At 40.4% G+C, this 20,067-nt stretch overlaps 1 protein-coding gene across 1 annotated transcript; it reads right to left on the bottom strand.

Annotated features, from left to right (window-relative positions):
* Positions 1-658: 658 nt before the first annotated feature.
* Positions 659-19,785, bottom strand: LOC111335641 (nischarin). Its single transcript, XM_088760990.1, has 20 exons — positions 19,576-19,785; positions 18,636-18,719; positions 17,901-18,083; positions 16,947-16,995; positions 16,433-16,528; positions 15,545-15,612; positions 15,336-15,425; positions 14,409-14,504; positions 10,935-11,096; positions 10,454-10,522; positions 9,049-9,178; positions 8,155-8,342; positions 7,289-7,426; positions 7,008-7,077; positions 6,583-6,710; positions 6,210-6,341; positions 5,593-5,705; positions 4,953-5,101; positions 4,379-4,592; positions 659-3,781 (listed from the first exon to the last, which is right to left on the bottom strand). Exons 1-20 carry the CDS (start codon positions 19,627-19,629, stop codon positions 1,192-1,194), a joined length of 4,803 nt encoding a protein of 1,600 aa, XP_088617116.1. The 5' UTR covers positions 19,630-19,785; the 3' UTR covers positions 659-1,191.
* Between the last annotated feature and the right edge of the window lie 282 nt (positions 19,786-20,067).

Genomic DNA, 20,067 nt, shown 5'->3' with positions numbered 1-20,067 from the left:
TCCTCTTGACGGTGTTGTCCTCCGTTTGTACGACTTTCACATAGTTCGGATTGATATAGTGACCTGATAGGGCTGAATGTTCGCATATAAACGACGATGTTCTCATCTAGTTTTATTACAACCTGAGGCCTGTTTTTCGAATTCCTAGAAACTGAAGGGGCCCGTAGAGCCGTTCTGTTTTCATTCACGATCAGTGTTTCAATTTTTTTAAAAATTATGCAGTAAAACCGTGAGATGTCAGAAACAAAATGGACTAGTCAGGGTACCAGAACCTGCTTTTTCATTCTCTAAGCTTTTATTTCAAAATTTGGCTCCGGGCCCGTCAAGTAACCAGGACTCTCAATAAACGAGCCTCTGATACCTACAGCCCGAGCTTCCCCCCCCCCCCCCATACAGTGAATTTCTGCATCCATCTGTGCAAACGTGGGGGGGGGGGCACGTTTGCACAGATGGATGCAGAAATTCACTGTGAGCAATACTAAGAGACATCATTAACATTCGTTTTGATAGGCTGTTGTGAAATTTGCTTCCATGACAGTAAATCATCCAACATTGCCGGCCCGTGCACTGCCGGGTGAACACGATAAGTATTAACAAATTATCTGAAACAAATAAAAATTAGGTTGACACCTATTTTTCATTTTGAGCATATCAAAAGTTCCCTATTTCAACGTGTATAATTTGAATTGATAGTAAACATATAAAATATGGATAAGTACATCATAATACAAATGTATTCTCTTGAACATATACAGAAATATAAAGGAATTCTATACGACCTCTCATATTTCGCAAAAGCAGATCTACCAAGTAATTCAAAGGGAACCCATATTCTAGAAAAAATTCGAGTAGGGGAACTGATCTTCTTGTGCCTTAGTTGCAAAAACTTCGAAAAATTCTGTTTAAAATAGAGTCATGTTTCACGGCTTTATCAACGAATTGAAAAAACTATATGTACATTGCTAGTATGGTAAACAGTGTCTGTCATTGTTTGTTGCACCTTCTCCGTATGAAACAAAGTTTTCGATACCCCCTTCGTATCAAGGCAAGTTTCTTGCTCCTTCAAAGAGGACAATTTTAGAATATGAACTGTCCCAATTCATTTTACTTTCTCAGCCTTTCAAAGCTACTACCTTCTCCACTGCTGTTGTAAACCGCTAAGCTTCGTTTAATTTCGTTGCATCTTAATTCCTACCTCGTAGCTTTCATAACAGGTAGAGCGCCGCCATGAATGTCGGCCCAGAGCTTGCAGATCAGACTCAAAGCCTTCTCTTTTTCCTCGTAAGTCTGAGCAACAATTTTCCAGCAAATATCGCGTTCATCGGGATCTGGCAAGTGATGTGTGATGACACACAACTCGCCCATACTCGCTGAATCAAAGCCATCTGGTGCATCCTCGTCTTGAGGTCGAGTCGGCGAGAAGACCATTGTAAAGTCGCAGGAGTTGAAGTCACTAAATTCAACACGTGACAGTGACTGGATGTCACGCAGATCTTGCACATCGTATTGCGGATTCTCGGGAAGTCCTGTAGCAAATAACGGCAGCGGGTAGTTGACATGATCTTCGATGCAAAGGCATAGAGACTTGTCCATGATTACAAGAGTGCGAGGTTCTTCGCGAGCCGTTTCTGTTTCGTGGAAGACCAAGAGATACACCAAAATGACCACATGTTTGAGCTCGAGGCAATGAACTGACTGGCGGCTGAACTCGGCAATGGCATCCTTCACAATCTCCAACGTGTCATCGTTCGGATACACGAAGCGCACACCACCATTCGTGTGCTGATAATCTGCTTTCGGAAAAGCGTTCGGATCATGATCGGCAGTTGACTGCGAGTCGTAGATACTCGTGAGCATCGTGTCGGATCTCGACAGAGGCGATGAATCACCACGATGCCTCGACGACAAAATCGCGCCTAATCTCTCCAGAAAAGTACTGGTCAATTTGAAATCTCGCGTGATCAGAGTAAACGTGTTCTTTTTCAACTCTGTTTCGATTCGTAACGTTTGATCAAACAAACCCACGCAAACCTGCCTAAGTTGGGTTATCGGAATGAAATTAAAACAGATCGTAGGTTTAACATCAGTGAAGTCGGTATCTTCTGAAATCTTCAACTTTATTCCTTTCTGTTTGTTGATGGAGACTTTGTGTTCTTTATCCGCCAAAATATACACGTACAAATTGCTCAACAAGATACAAACTTTGAATTCCAGCGACGGATACAGATACGGTGTACAGCCCGTCCATAACACATGGAGAAGTGTTTCACCCTCGTCGCTCTGTTTCTGCGAAATCCATTTGTGAAAAAATCCGTCCAGGACTTTTCTATCCAGGGCGACTAAGCTCTCCAGGCTATTCAACATGTTTGGTTTGAAAATTGGTAGAAAATCCGATCCCACCCTCCGATGGGTCTTTTTAAATTTCGGCTCTACTGGGGTACCTAGGTGTGTTTGTGCACCATTCGAAGATGTAGACTCTAGGAGCCCTTTTTCTTCCCTTTTCTCTTGAAGGACTGGGAACGACTTGGGCTTTGAATGTGTGATTTTAAGATCGGCTTGAAAGTTGTCCTTCCATACCTGTGACAGCGACCGCTGAAGCTGGGTGCGTTCATCAGCGGCTCGGAAAATTAAATGCCACGAGTGTTGTTCGCCTGGAGATGGTGTCCCCGATTCATCACAATCAAAGATCAGCGAGAGCCCAAACTCGCCGAAAAAGTCGCAAACATTGCCCTTAAGTTCAAACACTTCAAGCCCGATGATCTTACTGATCTGTTGCGACTTAGTAACCACCCACTGAGGGGTAGACGGCGGCGCCCGCACAAATGAGGGCAGCGGCCAATGTACATGATCCTCGTCGCAGAGATAGATCTCCGAGTTCGTCACGATCAAGCTTCGGAGCATCTTTGTGAGATCTGCGCTTTCCTGCACATTTAGCAAGGCAAAGTCGGGAATTTCTCGGACGATAGAGTACATAAGCAGATGCTGGTTTTCCGCGGTGGAAGAAGCCTTCCCGAATTTTGCAAGTTCTTGTTTTAATTTGTCAATTTTGTCTTCGGTTGGAAAACTGAGTTTTGGAAGACTCCCGGATGAAAATTGTCTTCTAAAAGCACGAACATTAGAAGGCTCCTCATTCAAGGGTTCCCCGAGCACATCTCTCAAAGTTCCTAAAAATCTATCCGTTTTCTCGGCATCGCGAGTGATTATCGTAAAGGTCCCTCGAGGCCCATCGAGTTTCACTTCCAGTCTGAAGCCTTGATCGTATAAACCGAAGACCACTTCATTCAGCTCTTGCACTGGGAAGCTGTAAAAACAATGCAAGACGTCTTGTAAGTCACTGTAGGTTGCCAACGTGTGAATACGCTCAGGCGAGTCTAAATGCGACGAATGAAACAAATAAATGTTGAGATTTGTCATTAGAAGGCAAATGGGAAGCTCGTGATCTGGGTACACATACGGAAGACAGCCAGACCACAAAATCAGGCGGACCCTCTCGGGAGAGGGCCCAGAGCGATCATGTCTTAAGCACCCCACGTCTATGAACTCAGCGTGGAGGGTCTGGTAAATGTTTTGGACCCTCTGCATACGTCGGGTGTCTAGGGAATTTACTTCTGTGCAATGTAATCCTTGTTTCTTGTCAGGTTCCTGAAGGAAATCGTCTAAATATTTGTGCAGAAGGTCTTGTTGTACACCTAATGGATTGGGCCATTCTACAATGTTCGCTGAGAAGATTTCTGCAAGCGGTTCTTGGATGTCAATGCTGGGAATGGCATCCTTGGAGGACCTAAGAACATAGAGAAGTATGATAAGATGAGTGAAAAGGAGGCAGGATAGTTGAATGGTTTTTTGGTAAACTGCTGTGTCATCGTGTTGTGATCTAGAACAAAAACCTAACTTTAACCATGCACCTCGCCACCTCAGGAATATTTAACAATTATTCCACGAGCGCGCGTTGGATACGAGATGATAGATAGCCAACAAGGCGCGTAGCGCCGAGTTGGCTATAATCATCTCATATCCAACAAGCGCGAGCGGAATAATTGTTTTATTAAAAACGTTAAATTAAATTATTAAATTTTATTAAATTTTTACCTCTCTTTTAATTTTAAGCTGACACGTACGCTTACCATATTTGTAGATTATGGTATATTGGCTGATATACCATAATGGCTAAGCCAATAAAAAGTCTTGAATTGCATTATCCAATGATCCAGTTTTTAATAAAAATGGATATCTGCACAACCACCATTTCATCCAGGAAGGAGTACTAATACCCTTACTCACTTTATGCTACAGAAACTGAAACAGGAACGGAAACTGGAAGCTACACTACACAAAGGAAGATGGAGAACCAAAAGGCAAAAGAGACATAAGTCACTACCTTTCAGTGATAAACTTGTAAAGCAGAACAAACAGCTCAGCAGCATCTTCCATTGAACGCATGCGATACCTGGCTACTTGACGATAGTCTCTGTTATGAACGCAATTGTCGCTATCATCAGCATAATGACGTCGCCATTCCTTGGAATAGATGTCCCGGATATCGACACAGAAGGTGTCATGCAGTTCCAAAATGTCGACACTGCTTATGTCCTCTACAAAATGGAAAGAAGAAAGGTTTAATTGTCACCATTTGGCCGACCCGTAGAGTGCAGTCAAGCTCTCTCGCCGGAAGGGTTTAAAATTAAGGATTACAATGTTTGGGCACAAGCCTTTAAGTGATACCAATTGACTATCTCGATTTCCACTCCTTACCCCTCCCCCTTCAAATACAATTTAGGTACACTACGATAATATCACTCACCCAAACAGCCACATTCTAGTAGGGGAGGGGTGAGAACTTATTGGGATATTACTTTCCATTTAAAAGAGAGAAGATTGTCTCAACATTGCCTCAACATTGCCCCAACATTGCCCCAACATTGCCCAACACTGCTATAAAACGGAATTCTTACCCAGATTATGTTTTGCAAATGTCTTCCCGGTCGTTATCTGTATCTCGAAAATGACCCCTTTGGAAAGGTCCACTCCAACCATTCTTTCCTCTGTACTCCCTTCATTATGCACTTCTCCTTCGACTTCCACCATATATGTGCCTGAGGTCCTTCATTTAAACAGACAAGTTTTTTAATTGGAATACTTCGCTGTTTGCGAGTGATCCTACTTTTCCAATACAAGCTTGTTGACAACATTACGACTATTCTACCGCATTCAAGCTAAAAACACTGGGCCGGTTATTTAAACAAGGCATAGCCGTTGTTTAGCGAAACCGCGTTCCTAACTATCTTCATTCTAGCCGAACCCGGTCTGGTCAAGAGGGCCAAGTTAACAGTGGAAACACATTCATTTAATTAAATCAACCCTCTTATAGAGAATACCTGAGGCCCGTACCTTACGTAAAACTGGCCGCAGTTTGGGTTAGACTTCGTTTTAATAACCGGCCCATTAATTTCCTTTACATTCCAACCTGGCTCCTGGTGATATTAAGATTCTTTCCAATAGGTCGGTATTATTTCTTTGGTTTTATCATAACGAGATTCAAATGGAAAGCGCTTTACACAACATTACATTCTAGAAGTGACTATGGTTACGTACAAGTCTGCACTTGATTCCACTCTGTCGTGTACGAGTTTTTCCAGCTCAGGCGCAAAACCAAACTGAAGACGACTAGGATGAGTCTCATTCCCTCTCCGTGCGCCTGCAGTTCCCTGATCAGCAGCGATAAAATGAAAGAGTCAAATAAATACGTCAAAAACAATCAAAACTGCATATTATAGTGCTCTATAGAAGCTACAATCAATGGCCAACAAGTTAAGAAATTTCAGTCCTTATTCGTGCCCTTCGCAAAATGGCGAAAGAGGGTGCAAGAAAAATGCAGGAATTTTTCATGATTGAAGTGTTTTTACAGTGTTTTAACTGCTTGATTGGTTGGTTTGGAAGTGATTCGTCAGTATTATTCACCTCCGAGAAGCCGAAGACATAACATAGCACTTCCATAATTTCATTTCCGATCGTTTTTTGACAGAAATAAACTATTTCTTGTTTTCTGGGAGGTTATCCAAAAACCAATTATTCAGAGTTTTTGTACGAGTGTCGACAGTAATTTACAATTTCTTTGGTTTTGCTTTAATTCTCTTCGATTTGTGCAGAAAACTTGCGCCTTTCTCAAAACTCAAACAAATAAATTCAATTCGATAAACCACACCAGTAACCTGTTCTTCTGTTGGGCTGTCAGGACTTTCAAAGTTCCCACCAATCGTGTCATGCTTAGGAGACTGCTGATCATTTACGGGCTCAGTATGGCTTCTATCACCTGTCGACGACACTTCGCCGTTTGGTTGGACCTGAACAAAGAACAAAATCTAAAGGTTCTGACGTATATTCACCATTATATCAATCATATTACTTCTGTCAGAGTATTTTTCAATCTGAAAGTCGAACGAATATGTAAACTAAAAACCACTTGTGACTGATTTAATCGCGAGCGCTTCCTCGCTTTTCTGCGTATCATCGGTTTCTTAAGAGACTTTTCGTGATTATGATTAATTTCAAATTGAACGCATGCGCTCTGTAGCGCGCACAAACCTGTGTCATTTCTTCTTCTGAGTGTACCTCGTCATATAACGTAAGCCATGCGTCTCCACCGATCTGCCGAATTTTCTCCACTCGGGAACGGAACTCGGCATCTGATTCGTCCACAGACGAATTGGATTCTGAAGGCAATTTGACATAAGCAAGGAGTTCGTGAGTTGGGTTTAATGCAACTGACGGTAATTCACCCCCAGACCCCCTCCCCCACCCTTTATCTTCCAGAAGTGATTAACATGTAACTTCTCCTTAACATATTCAAAAAAATATCCAGCAAACAGGTAAGGAGAATACTCATTTTCAAGTAGAAGTTGTTATCATGATCTAACACCAAATTCTCCTCACTAATTTACAATGAAATGTGTAGCAGCCAGAGAGGAGAATTAACGATCAGATCTTGGGAGTTATGGGGTTAATTGTACCTGTTACGGGTGTACTGGACTGCTCTTCTGTTTCTGAATCAAGAGCTATCACTCTATCGATACTTCTGCCCTGAAAACAAAACCAAACACTAATGTATCTCCACGAATGAGCGACAAGAACGAATTAATTCATTTCAGTTCAAGTTTTGATTTGCAAAGACATTGTAGTTTCCTTAAGAGATTTAAAAGGGCAAGCACATTTATGAAAGTTTCAAATAAAGCGAATAAAACTAACCACACATTAAAACAATAGATACTGCTTGTTATTGTAGTACACCTACCTTTTTATTGCTTCTCTTTGATACTGAGTATTGTGGTGGAGTTGGATAATTAATAATTTCGAAATTCAGCTCTTCTTGGAGTAACTCACGGATCTTGTTCATTTCTCTATTTGATGGGTGCTGGCCATCAAGTTCAAGCTAGTCACGGACAAGAATAAACCTTACGTATCAAACAAAGTTACAAAGCTGGTAGAGCCATTTCAAGGTGAGAAGAAGAAATTTTCAACTGAGGGTGTATAGTAAAGATATCTTCTCAGGCGTTCTGTTGTGTACAGTACCGCCGAGTATTCTACGAGCTGTACCGTATTTTGACGAGTCCGAAGGGTGGGTCAAAATACAAACCACGAGTTAAAAAACTCAGCGATACTATTTATTATCAAACTGATTTACTTTATGTGTTTCTCTTATATGGCAGGACAAGAAAAGCAGACAGTGAAGCTTAGCACGCAGGGATTTTTTAAGATACAAAATAACAAACTGTCCAAATATCGCGTGATATTTGTACTCGATACGCACGTTAGCCCAGTTAGATAATGATCCCGGTTTGCAATGGTTGCCCCACTGCCCTCCGTGATTGGTTCAGGAAACTCGTGCCATCGATAAGAAATATACAAACAGAAATTAAACCAATCACTTCATTCTCTTCGTTTCCCGCGCATAAAGCCGGTCACGTGCATCTTCACATACGCTCACTGGTTTCTTGGGATAATCAACTTTGTTCTGATCGGCTATGACGTTAAATTTGATTTTGGTTTCATCAGTGACAATCAAACAAAAAGTGCTCTTCTAGGAAGGTAAAATATTTTTGCAGGATATCAACATCACATTGATAGGAATTAACGTGAGTTATTGAGAGACTTTTTAACCTGTTCAGCGCGGTCATCAAATGCCGCGAAGACCCTGACACGGTACAGCGGTTCCCTTGTCATGGCGTTATCTCTAAAATCCAGGATTTCCAAGCACGGTAATTCCCCTAACGTCAAAATGGCGCCGATGTCTGTGAAGAAATTCTCGCTAAGATTGAGAACTGTTAGGGAATACATCTTGTCAAGGCCTACAAGAGAGAGAATTTCCTGTTAGCAGTAAAGTGATGTCTCGAGCAATCCTTGTAACCCACAATGCGTTGCACACATGCGCGCCAATAAAGTTTATTTTTTTCGTTTCCTGTCTTCAACTTTTTTCTTCCTGTTCCAATTATTTGCGACTTAAGTACATCCTTACTGCGCGTAATTCTACACGTTACTAACGCGCGTGCATCAATAAATGGCGGCTTTTTCTGTATGGTCAGAGCTCACCAGAGAAGTAAATCGTCATTTTCTCGCAAACAAGCACAGTGACCTATCATTTTTTTCTCCTTCTTGGAATTGAGCGAGGACATTCCTTTTGCAGCGAATGCAAAACACCTGCAAGCACGATCAGCTTGTGGAAATGTTTTTTCAACCGGCTTTCAGACAAAAGCATGGAGCAAGCTCACTTGAGAGAAATTCCCCCCGACACAAAATTACCAACTAAACGTCAGCGATGTATTTAACCCTTTGAACCCAACGAGTAATTAACATATAATTTCTCCTTACATATCACCCCTGAATCACACATTAAGGTCAGGAGAATAAAGGAAATGATCACCAACTAAAGAAGCTCTTGATTGTTAAACAAATTCTCCTTGTCAGCACCTTAGGAAATGTATAGAGAACAGTATGGAGAATACGTATGCTGATTTTGGGGTGGAAGGGGTTACGGCAAATCATGAGTACCATTACCTTCCACATTATTAAGTTCGTTCCCTGCCAGGTTTAACTTCTTGATATTCCCAAGCCTCGTATTCAAGTTGTTTCCAAGACTTGAGATTTTATTGTAGGAAAAATCCAGCTCGACCAGATTCGACAAGGCCTGAAATGAAAGAGCAAAGCACCAATATAGAGTAAGAAGGGTTTTCAGTACGCCTCAGAGATCGAAGAATTCTCCGTCTACGATGTAAAATGCGATGGCCTGAGATATTCTCTTGTTGTTGGCTTCGGCACAAATGTAGCTCCGCCCGCGGGAAAGTTTAAGTCCTTGAGACGAGGAGAGCTGGGCCAAGGGTTCTAGCACCGTATTAGTCCCAGACCCCCAGCAAAGCTCTCTCTGACTCCTCTCAAATCTTCCCGCGAGCTTAGAAATGCTCATCCTGCAGAGCTAATAATGAGATCCTGCTCGCAGGCTAACTTGGAGAATACTTAACTGTTACTTTATATTATTATCGTACTACTAAATTTCACTCTGAAAACCTCGTGTAAGTAATTTTATAATTTTGTAATTTATTAAATTCGCCGACAGGCAGGGACACCGCAACAGCTTGCGCCAATTACTGCGGACCCAGTAAACCCACCCATCCCGCCCCAGGCGAGGACATCCACCACACAGTAATCTCGTGCGTGAGAAATTAACGTCTCCTACCCCTAACCCTGCAGGAGACGGGGCCTACGGTTTATTCGTCCTTATCCAAGAAGACTAGAATATCTATCCATTTCTTGATATCATAGAAAGGTAGCAAATTCTCCTCAGTTATTTTAAGACCCTGAGTGTTGGTCCGGCAGGGGCTTGAACCCTCGACCTCCCGCACAACAGTCCGGCGCTCTAACAATTGAATCAGGAGGCGGTTTAAGTACTAAAAGGAGGTCACGGGAAATAACTGAAAAGCAACTTTCAGTCATAAATAAACTCGACTCTTATTTGATCGTGAAGTCTGACAGTCCGGGTGAAGGTAGTTCTGAAAAGGCTTTTGTCGGTAGTGGTGACTGACGTTTCGACAACCAAACACGGAAGCGGAAGTGAGGGGAAGTCGTCATCAGAGTCAAGTGAAGAGTTATTCAGTCAAGGGGTTACAAGTCCGGTTCGTGTATACTGATTGGTCAGTTTAGCTATGATGTTATTCAGTCAGGGGGTTATAAGTCCGGTTCGTGTATACTGATTGGTCAGTTTAGCTATGATGTTATTCAGTCAGGGGGTTATAAGTCCGGTTCGTGTATACTGATTGGTCAGTTTAGCTATGATGTTATCGGCTAGGGCATCGGTAGTGGTACACGATCAAGTGCGAGCTTCGAAACCCCTAAAAGGGACTCAGACTTTTTTCTTTGTTCTCCGCTCGTGTTGATATGACTAAATTCTCTCTTGATATTCTCTTACCTGAAGATGTTCTATAGCTTCAATCCGATTGTAACTGAGATTCAAGCATGTGACATTCGGCAACAAAACCTAACAAGAAATAGGTAAATGGAAAATAAAATCATTGGATAATGAGAGTCCCAAATCAGTTCCAACTGCAACGTTTTTTAAGTAACATGAACTCTGGCCCATCAGTGATGGCGCGCTTCGCTTCCAAAAGTTTATGGGACCAGTGTCCCAGCGGATTTAGACCGCTGGTCCATTTGCACCAACCGCCTTCGCCGATTTAGACCTCCTCCCCCCCCCCCCCCTCCGTAAAATACAAAATAATGTAGAGCAGAGTCAAATAATCATGCTACGAGAGCAGAGTTGGAAAGTGTTCTTGAGAAAAGATTCAAACTTTTACCTTTAGCTAATGTTTCGCCAAAACAGCATTGTTGTCGTGGAATAATTTACACAAAAGATAATTAAGACATAGTTTATATCATGCAGCAGCATTTACCACAGATTCGTCGATATATGGAAGATCATTCTGACTAAAATCTGCATCAGTTAAAGCTGTCCATGCCCGGAAGTTTGACGTTGAACTCAAAGACGATGCCCCATCTGCCTCGACTGTCTCCAGAACGCCTTGCTCCCAAATCTCGTCATCGACTAGTATGTCCTGCACATCAAAAATAAAATAAACATTACCGAAGGAGGCCTGCCAACAGCCCCAAAAGCCCTTTCTTTTCTTTTCATGCGCGTGGACGCAACGCGCTTGCGCGGAAAAACTCCGGCCTTTAAGGTGGCTGGTACTAGTTTCCTCGCGCGGGGAACAAGTCACTCTTGCGTCATGCGCGAAAGAAACGTGCGAAAGAAACGCGAGATTAAAGACGAAAATTCAAAACAAAGATGGCGGCGCGAGGCTTTTTTCTACTTTTGTAAGAAGTTTACCTAAAGGCGTGTATTTGATGTGTTGAACGGCCACTGCGTAAGCAGGAGACAGAAACGAAGATAAAGAACACGATTCTCAGAGAGATAAAGGTTGCTTCACATCTAAACGAAATATCCAACCGATATGAAATCTTAGCTTGCGACCGCGAAAAAAGGAGAAATCAACTGTAGGATAAGCTGCCTGAAGTGGAAGAAGACTGTGAAAATTCAAGGAAAATAATATAACATAGCCAGAAGTTGTGAGTAGCTCCTTTAAGATGAGCCCGGGAGGCTGTCTTTGACGGCTATTGAATGATTTTCTAAGCAGCAAACGACTGTAAACATCAGATCGTAGGTGCTCGCGCGAACACACGCGATAGTCAGCGGTAGCTAAAACAGATCATGAGCAAATGTCGATCTTATAGAATCCAGATTTTTAAATGCGCGAGAGCGCGCGTGGAAATTGCTAAACTCACGAAAGCTATTGCATGAAAACAAGTCCGGTGACTCCTTTTTATTGTTCCAATATGATAATAACGTTGAAAGGAATCGTCAGAGTAAAAACTAGAAAATTCTACGGTAGGGCATTTGCGATGCGTGAAAATTGCCTTTTTTCTGGATTTTCTGAAATTCCGCTCCGCAGAATTTTTTTAAAAGCTCTGTACATTTTCCTTTTCAAGTGCCTAAAGCAATCACTAAGAAAAATCACGGGGTCACCGAGTTAGTTTTCAAGTTATTTGAACCATAAGCTAAAAAATGCGTCTGAATAATCCTTTGAAAGCGTTGCCATGGAAACTGCTAGTGACGAAATGACACCTATTTTCGGATAGCCAATGATTATATATTTCAACCCTGTAAAAATGTTCAACTGGCCTTTGTCAGTCTTTTTGTTGTATTCTTTCAAAGTTACAAACCATCAAAAAGATGAAAACTGGTACCAGCCACCTCAATAAAAGATTTATCCGAAACTCTAAGGGCCGGTTATTTAAACAAAGTTAAGTCGTTGTTTAACAAAACCGCGTTCTAAACTACAGGTGTCTTCATTTTAGCCGAACCTTTTATTTGCACATTTATTTTTGTGAACAGTGTCAAGAAGGCCGAAAACTAACAGTCGACGGACAATTATTTACTCAAGTCAACCCTCTAAAAGAGATTACCTGAGGCCCATTAAGGTGGCTCGTACCGGTTTCCATCTTTCTGATGGTTTGTAACTTTGAAAGAATACAACAGAAAGGCTGACCAAGGCCAGTTGAACACTTTTACGGGGTTGAATTATATAACCATTGGTTATCCAAAAACAGGTGTCAACTCGTCACTAGCAGTTTCCATGGCAACGCTTTCATTGGCTTATTCAGACGCATTTTTTAACTTGTGGCTTAAATAATTCGAAAACTAACCCGGTGACCCCCTGATTTTTTTCAGTGATTGCTTTTGGCACTTGAAAAGGAAAGTGCACAAAGATTTTTAAAAATTTCTACGGAGCGGAATTTCAGAAAATCTATAAAAAAGGCAATTTTCACACATCGCAAATTTCCTTCCGTAGAATTTTCTATTTTTTTTTTCTGATGATTCCTTTCGACGTTATTATCATATTGGAACAATAAAAAGAAGGGGTTACCGGACTTGTTTTCATGCGATAGCTTTCGTGAGTTTACCACTTTCCACGCGCGTTCTCGCGCATTTAAAAATCTGGATTCTATAAGATCGACATTTGCTCATGATCTGTTATAGCTACCGCTGACAATTAGGTATGCTCGCGCGCGCGCCTACGATCTGATGTTTACAGACGTTTACTGCTAAGAAAATCATTAAACAGCTGTCAAAGACAGCCTCCCGGGCTCATCTTAAAAATCCTACACACGACTTCTGGCTATATCATATTATTTTCCTTTAAGTTTCAAAGTCTTCTTCCACTACAGGTAGATTATCCTTCACTTGAGTTTTTCTTTTTTCGCCGTCGCAAGATTTCATATCGGTTGAATATTTCTTTTAAATGTGAAGTGAAGCAACCTTTGCTTCTCCGAAAATCGTCTTCTTTATCTTAGTTTCTATCTCCTGCATTTACAGTGGCCGCTCAACATATCAAATACAAGCTCTTAGGTAAACTTCTCACATAAGTAGAAAAAATTCCTCGCGAAGCCATCTTTGTTTTAAATTTTCGTCTTTTAATCTCGCGCTTCTTTCGCACGTTTCTCCCGCGCGTGACGCAAGAGTTATCTGTTCCCCGCGCGAGGAAACTAGTACGAGCCACCTTAATTGCTCGGGTATAACCGCGGTTTGGGTTAGATCTCGGCCCCACAACTTCAAGAAATGCCGCGGCGTTTGATCAAATGAAAGTCAGTTCGATCGAAGGTTGTTTCGATCGAAGGTCGTTTCGAGCGATAAAGTCGATTCGATCGAAGACAAGAGTCAGTTCGATCGAAGGCTGTAACTATTGCTTAGGTGTATTGAACTTACTATTTATCAAATCTGTTTAAAAATATTTCCTGTTAACTTCGGAGTTGTGCAGAATACATTCTTGAACCTGGTCGTCAAGGAACATGGCCGCCAGCCGCCTGTTTCCATATTTGGTATATTGCTAAAGGCCTTGGGGGTAGGGTAGACTCCAGTCTCCTTGTAGGCCTGCCGATAATTTCGCGTTTTGTTTTCAACTATTTTTGATGATTTTTTGCTTTAACAGAAAACAGACGCGACCATTCCTTATGTTCCACGCGCATTTGGAAAAATGATGGAAATATTTTCTCATGGCTCGCATCATGGTTCTTCAAATTTTATTCTCTATTAGCTCGCAAGAAGCTCGCAAGACATCGCTTCTTTTCCTTGAATCGCTACTACATATACTACTATCATTTAATCTTCGATCGAACTGACTCTTGTCTTCGATCGAACTGACCTTTGGTTTCGATCGAAACGACCTTCGATCGAAACAACCTTCGATCGAAACAACCTTCGATCGAACTGACTCGCATCCATTTGATCGACTTACGACGGAAACCTATTGACTCCCTTGGTGTCAAAATCGCATTTGGTTACCATCTGCTTTGAATTACATCCTACTTACTTTCAGCAAGTGGATTGATTGATGAACTGCGAGTTTTTCTATCTGGCTTTGAATAAAACTTAGTCCCTCCAATGGCTCCACTTCACAGTTGTCAATCTGAATAAGAACATGTTTAGGTCAACTGATTGACAACAATGAATAAAGAAGGTAAGTTTCTAGAGAAACTGTGGTTCTGCGTCGGTGGGGGGGGGGGGAATGGAAGGGTATTGAAAGATATCTTGGTTTCATCAACTAAGTTGATAGCGTAAATTTGCCATCGAAAAGAGTTTCTTAAATTGACGTTTCGAGTGTTAGTCCTATGTCAGAGCGAAACATTCGTTCTGACTGTCTCACTGGCCAAGTGACTGATTGTATCTGTCTGACCGACAAACTGACTCGATGTTTGACTGGCCGAATGGCTGAATAACTTCCTTCCATAACCACTGACTGACGGACTGGACTGACGGACTGACTGACGGACTGGACTGACTAACGGACTGGACTGACGGACGGGACTGACGGACTGGACTGACGGACTGGACTGACGGACTAGACTTACGGACTGGACTGGACTGGACTGACGGACTGGTCTGACTGACTGGACTGACTGACTAACTGATGGACCAACCGGTGGATAGATGGAAAGAATGAATAACTGACAGACTGTCTGTCTAACCAACTGACTGAATGTCTGTCTAAATGATGGAATGACTATCTGGCCAACTGATTAAAAGGATGAAGGACTGACTGGATGAAAGATTGACGGTCTGACCAAATGACTGACTGTCTGACTGAATGGTGGAGTAACTAACAAACACAACTGACTGTCTTTCTGACAAACTGACTGAGCATCTGTCAGAATGATAGTCTAACTGACTGACAAAGCAGTCTGACTGCCAAATAACCACCTGGCTGACCAACAAGCCAATAATTGGTTATTTCACTTACTTCAAGGGTCTCTAAAGACTTGAATATACCAAGGTTGCATTTAAGTGTCATGTTGTCACTCAGTTCCACCAGCTTTTTGTTACCCGAAGCCTAGAAGATATAACTGTAGTATTACAAAATCATTCCAAACACAAGATACATCTCAAAGAGAAAGGCACAAACTAAGACAGAGAGACCTAAAAAAATAACACATGATAATTTCAATTTACCTTCAAGTGTTTCAGTTGATACAAAAAGTCATACAGGTTGCCTATGTCACCATGTCGAAAATGGGAATCTGTAAAATAGCATTAATATTCAGCAAACCTTGTTCAATATAATTTACTTATTGACTAAGTGGGAAGGCTGGATTGGAATATATTCGGCTCAAGCTCATTGTACACCACCTGAGCCTGGTCAAGTTTTTTTGCTGCATGGCCTGCCTGACTTGGTCAATAAATAATTTACAGAGTATGATCCCCATTTTTATCCTTAGTTTTTCTTCTTTCATTTTTTTGTCTTAATTGTATCTTGTAGGGCTGTATTCCATGGATTTTTCTGGCACTGTTCACGCATTGCATACAGCCCTGGTGCCCCCATTTTTTATCATATGATAATAATTAACAATAAAAACATGCATGGCTCTTAAAGGGTCAAATGATAATAGAAGTACTTTTGACTAACAGAAATGACATGCCATCATTTCAGAAATTTAAAACTAGAAAAATTGTATCGATAATCACAATCAGATATCATTTGCAAAAAAATGATAAAAAAAATTATTAAAAACTAGATCATTGGATAATGCAATTCAAGACTTTTTATTGGCTTAGCCATTATGGTATATCAGCCAATATACCATAATCTACAAATATGGTAAGCATACGTGTCAGCTTAAAATCAAAAGAGAGCTAAAAATTTAATAAAATTTAATAATTTAATTTAACGTTTTTAATAAAACAATTATTCCACTCGCACTTGTTGGATATGAGATGATTATAGCCAACTCGGCACTACGCGCCTCGTTGGCTGTCTATCATCTCATATCCAACGCGCGCTCGTGGAATAATTGTTAATTATCTATCACATAATCTTAGGTAAAATATTCAGAAACCCACCACATGTTGGTGCAGCTATGCCAAGCCTGCTTGTTATACAGTGTAGCTGAAGCAGTGTAAGGGTAAACTGTTCTTCCTTTTCCAGAATTGCATCTCCTTTTTTTTTTTCAAAAAGGAAAGGGAAGTACATAATAGATGTAAAAGATGTGTATAAAAAAATTAGGATAGGTTTAATTTCATTCTAACTTTTTTCAGGATTATTTTTTTGCCATACTAAAGTCATAAATTTGAATCAAAATAAATTTTTTTACACTAGAAAAAAGGATATTTCACCCTAAATTAATTAAAATAATAATTAAGATCAATGTATATCTTACTTGAACTTAAGCTCATAAACACCAGGAAAAAAAGAATGCTACAACTAATCTTACATAACCAAAAAATTCAGTTTCCAATTGAAAGCAACTACTCTTGCTGCAAATCATGTTCACAAACTTTTTCCTTCTTGCTATATAGTAATCAAAATGATTCCAGCTTGTAGCCCTGGTAACAAGAAATAATACAATGCACTCACCAGTAAGAAACAATTCTTTAGCCAGAGTATGAGTAACACCACAAACATCCTGTAGACCAAAGAGAAACACTTATCGCATCACTTGTGATTTCCTGAATCAATCAAATCTGTCTTTGTAAGAGCACACATACAATCCCCTTTGTCACATGCAAAGCCAAGTTCATGGTCCATACTGTCAGGTATGGACCAGGTTTTTTCCACTTGCACTTAAGGCTCAAGCTCACAGCATGAGGGCCATAAATCCAAGGGAAAAAGTGAGGTTTCACACCTTACCCTACCCACTGAAAAAGGTTTTTAATTCTTTAACTCCCAGAAGTGATTAACCTGCAACTTCTCCCTATAATATCCATACATGACCCAGCAAACAGGTAATGAGAATACTCAAAGTCATCAGGTGGAAGTTGTTGTCTTAATCTAACACCAAATTCTCATAACTAATTTATAAAAAAATTGTGTAACAGCAAGAGGGGAGAATGAACATTCTGATCTTGAGAGTTAAAGATATCTCTGGATTGAAATATGAGGGGGATGATTTCAAATCACACAAACTTCTATATTTAAATTTTATATCATGACAGCCTCCTAAATTGACCAATCACATGTACTGACTAAGAGATATGATAAAAGGTATTAAAAGTATTTATTACATGACTCGGGAAGTCAGAGGGCCAATAACTAAATTCAACCAATCAAAATGCTCTATTGCGGGTCAATATTCTCTCAGTATTGGACTGGGCACTGTCCAGAATGGTCTCAAATGGTCCCGAATGATACCGCACTTGTGTCCCTTTGAACTTCAGTTGTATAATGAATCTATTATTAACCAAGCTTGCTCGGGACCATACTGGAAGAATATTGGCCCTCGGTCCGTAATGTAAAGACCTCGGGCCGATATTCTCCCAGTATGGCCCTCGCGCTTAGTTAATAAGATATATATCTATCAGTGACACTTACAAATTTATCTGTCTCTAAGAATTCCAATAATTCTTTCGGTAAGTTCTCTCCAAACCTTGACAACAGTGTCTCAAAGTATGCTTCCAGTGCTTGCCGTCTCCTCTCCACATACTCCGGTTGAAGAAATCCAAAATATTTCTTTGGCGGTATTAGGGAGCGATCTATCCCACTACTTTTCACAAGCTGTGCACAGCAGAATTAATTCCAAAAATGGGAAGTTAATTATAACAGAAAAGTCTCAGGTTTCTTAATTTCTTCTCAACCAGAATCAAGGAACCTAATGTGTTAAATCTGATTTAGGCTCATTGTCTTTGCTAGGAATTATACCATAATAGTTGAAAATGATCACTGATAAAAAACAACAACCAGGCTCTCATTTCCTGTCGTGAGAAATATTGGCAAATGAAGTTTTCCAAAATTTTGTAATTTTAACGTTATGTATTAGTTTTGATCATTTTCCCATAGTTCTTTCATGTCTAATATCAAATGTTTTCTGTTATTGTAAATCTCTTTATCAAGGCTTAAAAGTTCTGGTGTAAGTTTTTTCAGACTTTACATCATCTAAAAGACCCTGATTTTGCTCCCTCCATCCCCCCCCCCCAACCTCTTCCATAAGCATCAGTGAGGGAGGAGGGGGACCAGATGGAACAACCACACTTAGAAACATTAACCAATACAAAAATTCTAAAACGTTCTAATTAGAACAACTTTAATTCTTAACTAAAGGTCACTGACCTTCTCGTGAAGATCATAAAACTCTCTATATCTTCTAGCCACAAGCCAAGAGTACTCTCTGATGTAAACCTCGATGTAGTAGACCTATAAATAATTATATAATAGGGTCCTGATTATTTTGCTCCGAATATTTGGTGGGTAATTTTTACTCCCAATTGAACCACCACCTTCTAACAAAAGATTGGCACTCATCTTTCTTCTGCTTTCTGTGTGTAAACATGTTTTGATATCGTTGGCCAACTGTTTCTTATTTTCTCTGGTCTCTGTTTTCTTTCGTTTTGTAGCATCTACATCTACATTTATTAAGTCAGCAAAAACTATACACAATATAAGTACAGTTATAACGCGAAATATAAATCAATTTAAAAATGTATCTAATAAGTAAAAAGTATACGTAAAATATCATCAAAAATATAATAAATAAAATGATATAAATATAAATATTTCAAATATAAATCAATCTTCTCTAAAAGAAAGGTGCTAAATTTGGTTTTGAATCTATCTATACTAGTGAATAACACCAGTATCTGCTCCGTGACACGAAGTCACCCAAAATGTTTTTTTTTTACCTACAGTCAACATGCTCCTATTTTCGTTTCATTAAAATGACGAGTAAAAGAAACTATGATTTAAATATGAGTCACAAATTTTCAATAAGAGTTTGACCCGTAGAAGACGTTGCGAAACATATTTAAAAGGTGTCGTGATTGCTACGCACTCAAACTTGAAAACAAGCTACTTCTATGCAATCGACTGCGACAATGAATTCGTGTATATTTCATTTACTCGATAAATCACAAGGTGGTTAGATTTAACTCAATGATGCAGATACATTTGGGCTCCAACTATACATATTTGAAACCTATGGCGACAAATAAAATGACAGCGATGCGTTTAATTAAAGGTTTCCTGCATTTTGTTAATCGAATTGACTCCGTACCGTGTGCGATCCAACTAGCTCCGTACCGGGAATCAGCACTTTGAGGACCTTCATGGCAGTGGCTTCTTCTGCAAACAACTCTTGTCATTTAAGATGCACTATTAAGGAACAAGTTTTAGGGAAACATGATCAAATATTGCGTGAGTATCACACAACCACAAATCCGAGTATGACACAAACACAAATCCAGACGAGTTGTAGAACACTAGTGACTTAGCAGCCAGGCCTGGCCGAAACGTGGGAGCCGGAACAGGGGAGCCTCACATCTGCTGGTTTATAATTTCACCTAAAAACATAGATTCCGCTTGGTTTTAAAGTGCGAGAAAATGAAAACATTCAAAGCTTGACCACGTTTTACTGAAAAGAGTGAAAATAAGAGGAGAAGTGCATCACTCAACCAAAATGAAAGGAGATCGAAGACGGGCCTTTTCATTTTCTGACCCGAGTTTCCGGTTCTTAGTGCCCCATAACTTGAGGCTGCAAAGTGGAAGA

The sequence above is a fragment of the Stylophora pistillata genome, chromosome 5 (genome assembly GCF_964205215.1).
Source record: "Stylophora pistillata chromosome 5, jaStyPist1.2, whole genome shotgun sequence".
Classification (NCBI taxonomy): domain Eukaryota; kingdom Metazoa; phylum Cnidaria; class Anthozoa; order Scleractinia; family Pocilloporidae; genus Stylophora; species Stylophora pistillata.
This window is presented reverse-complemented; position numbering and strand designations above follow the sequence as displayed.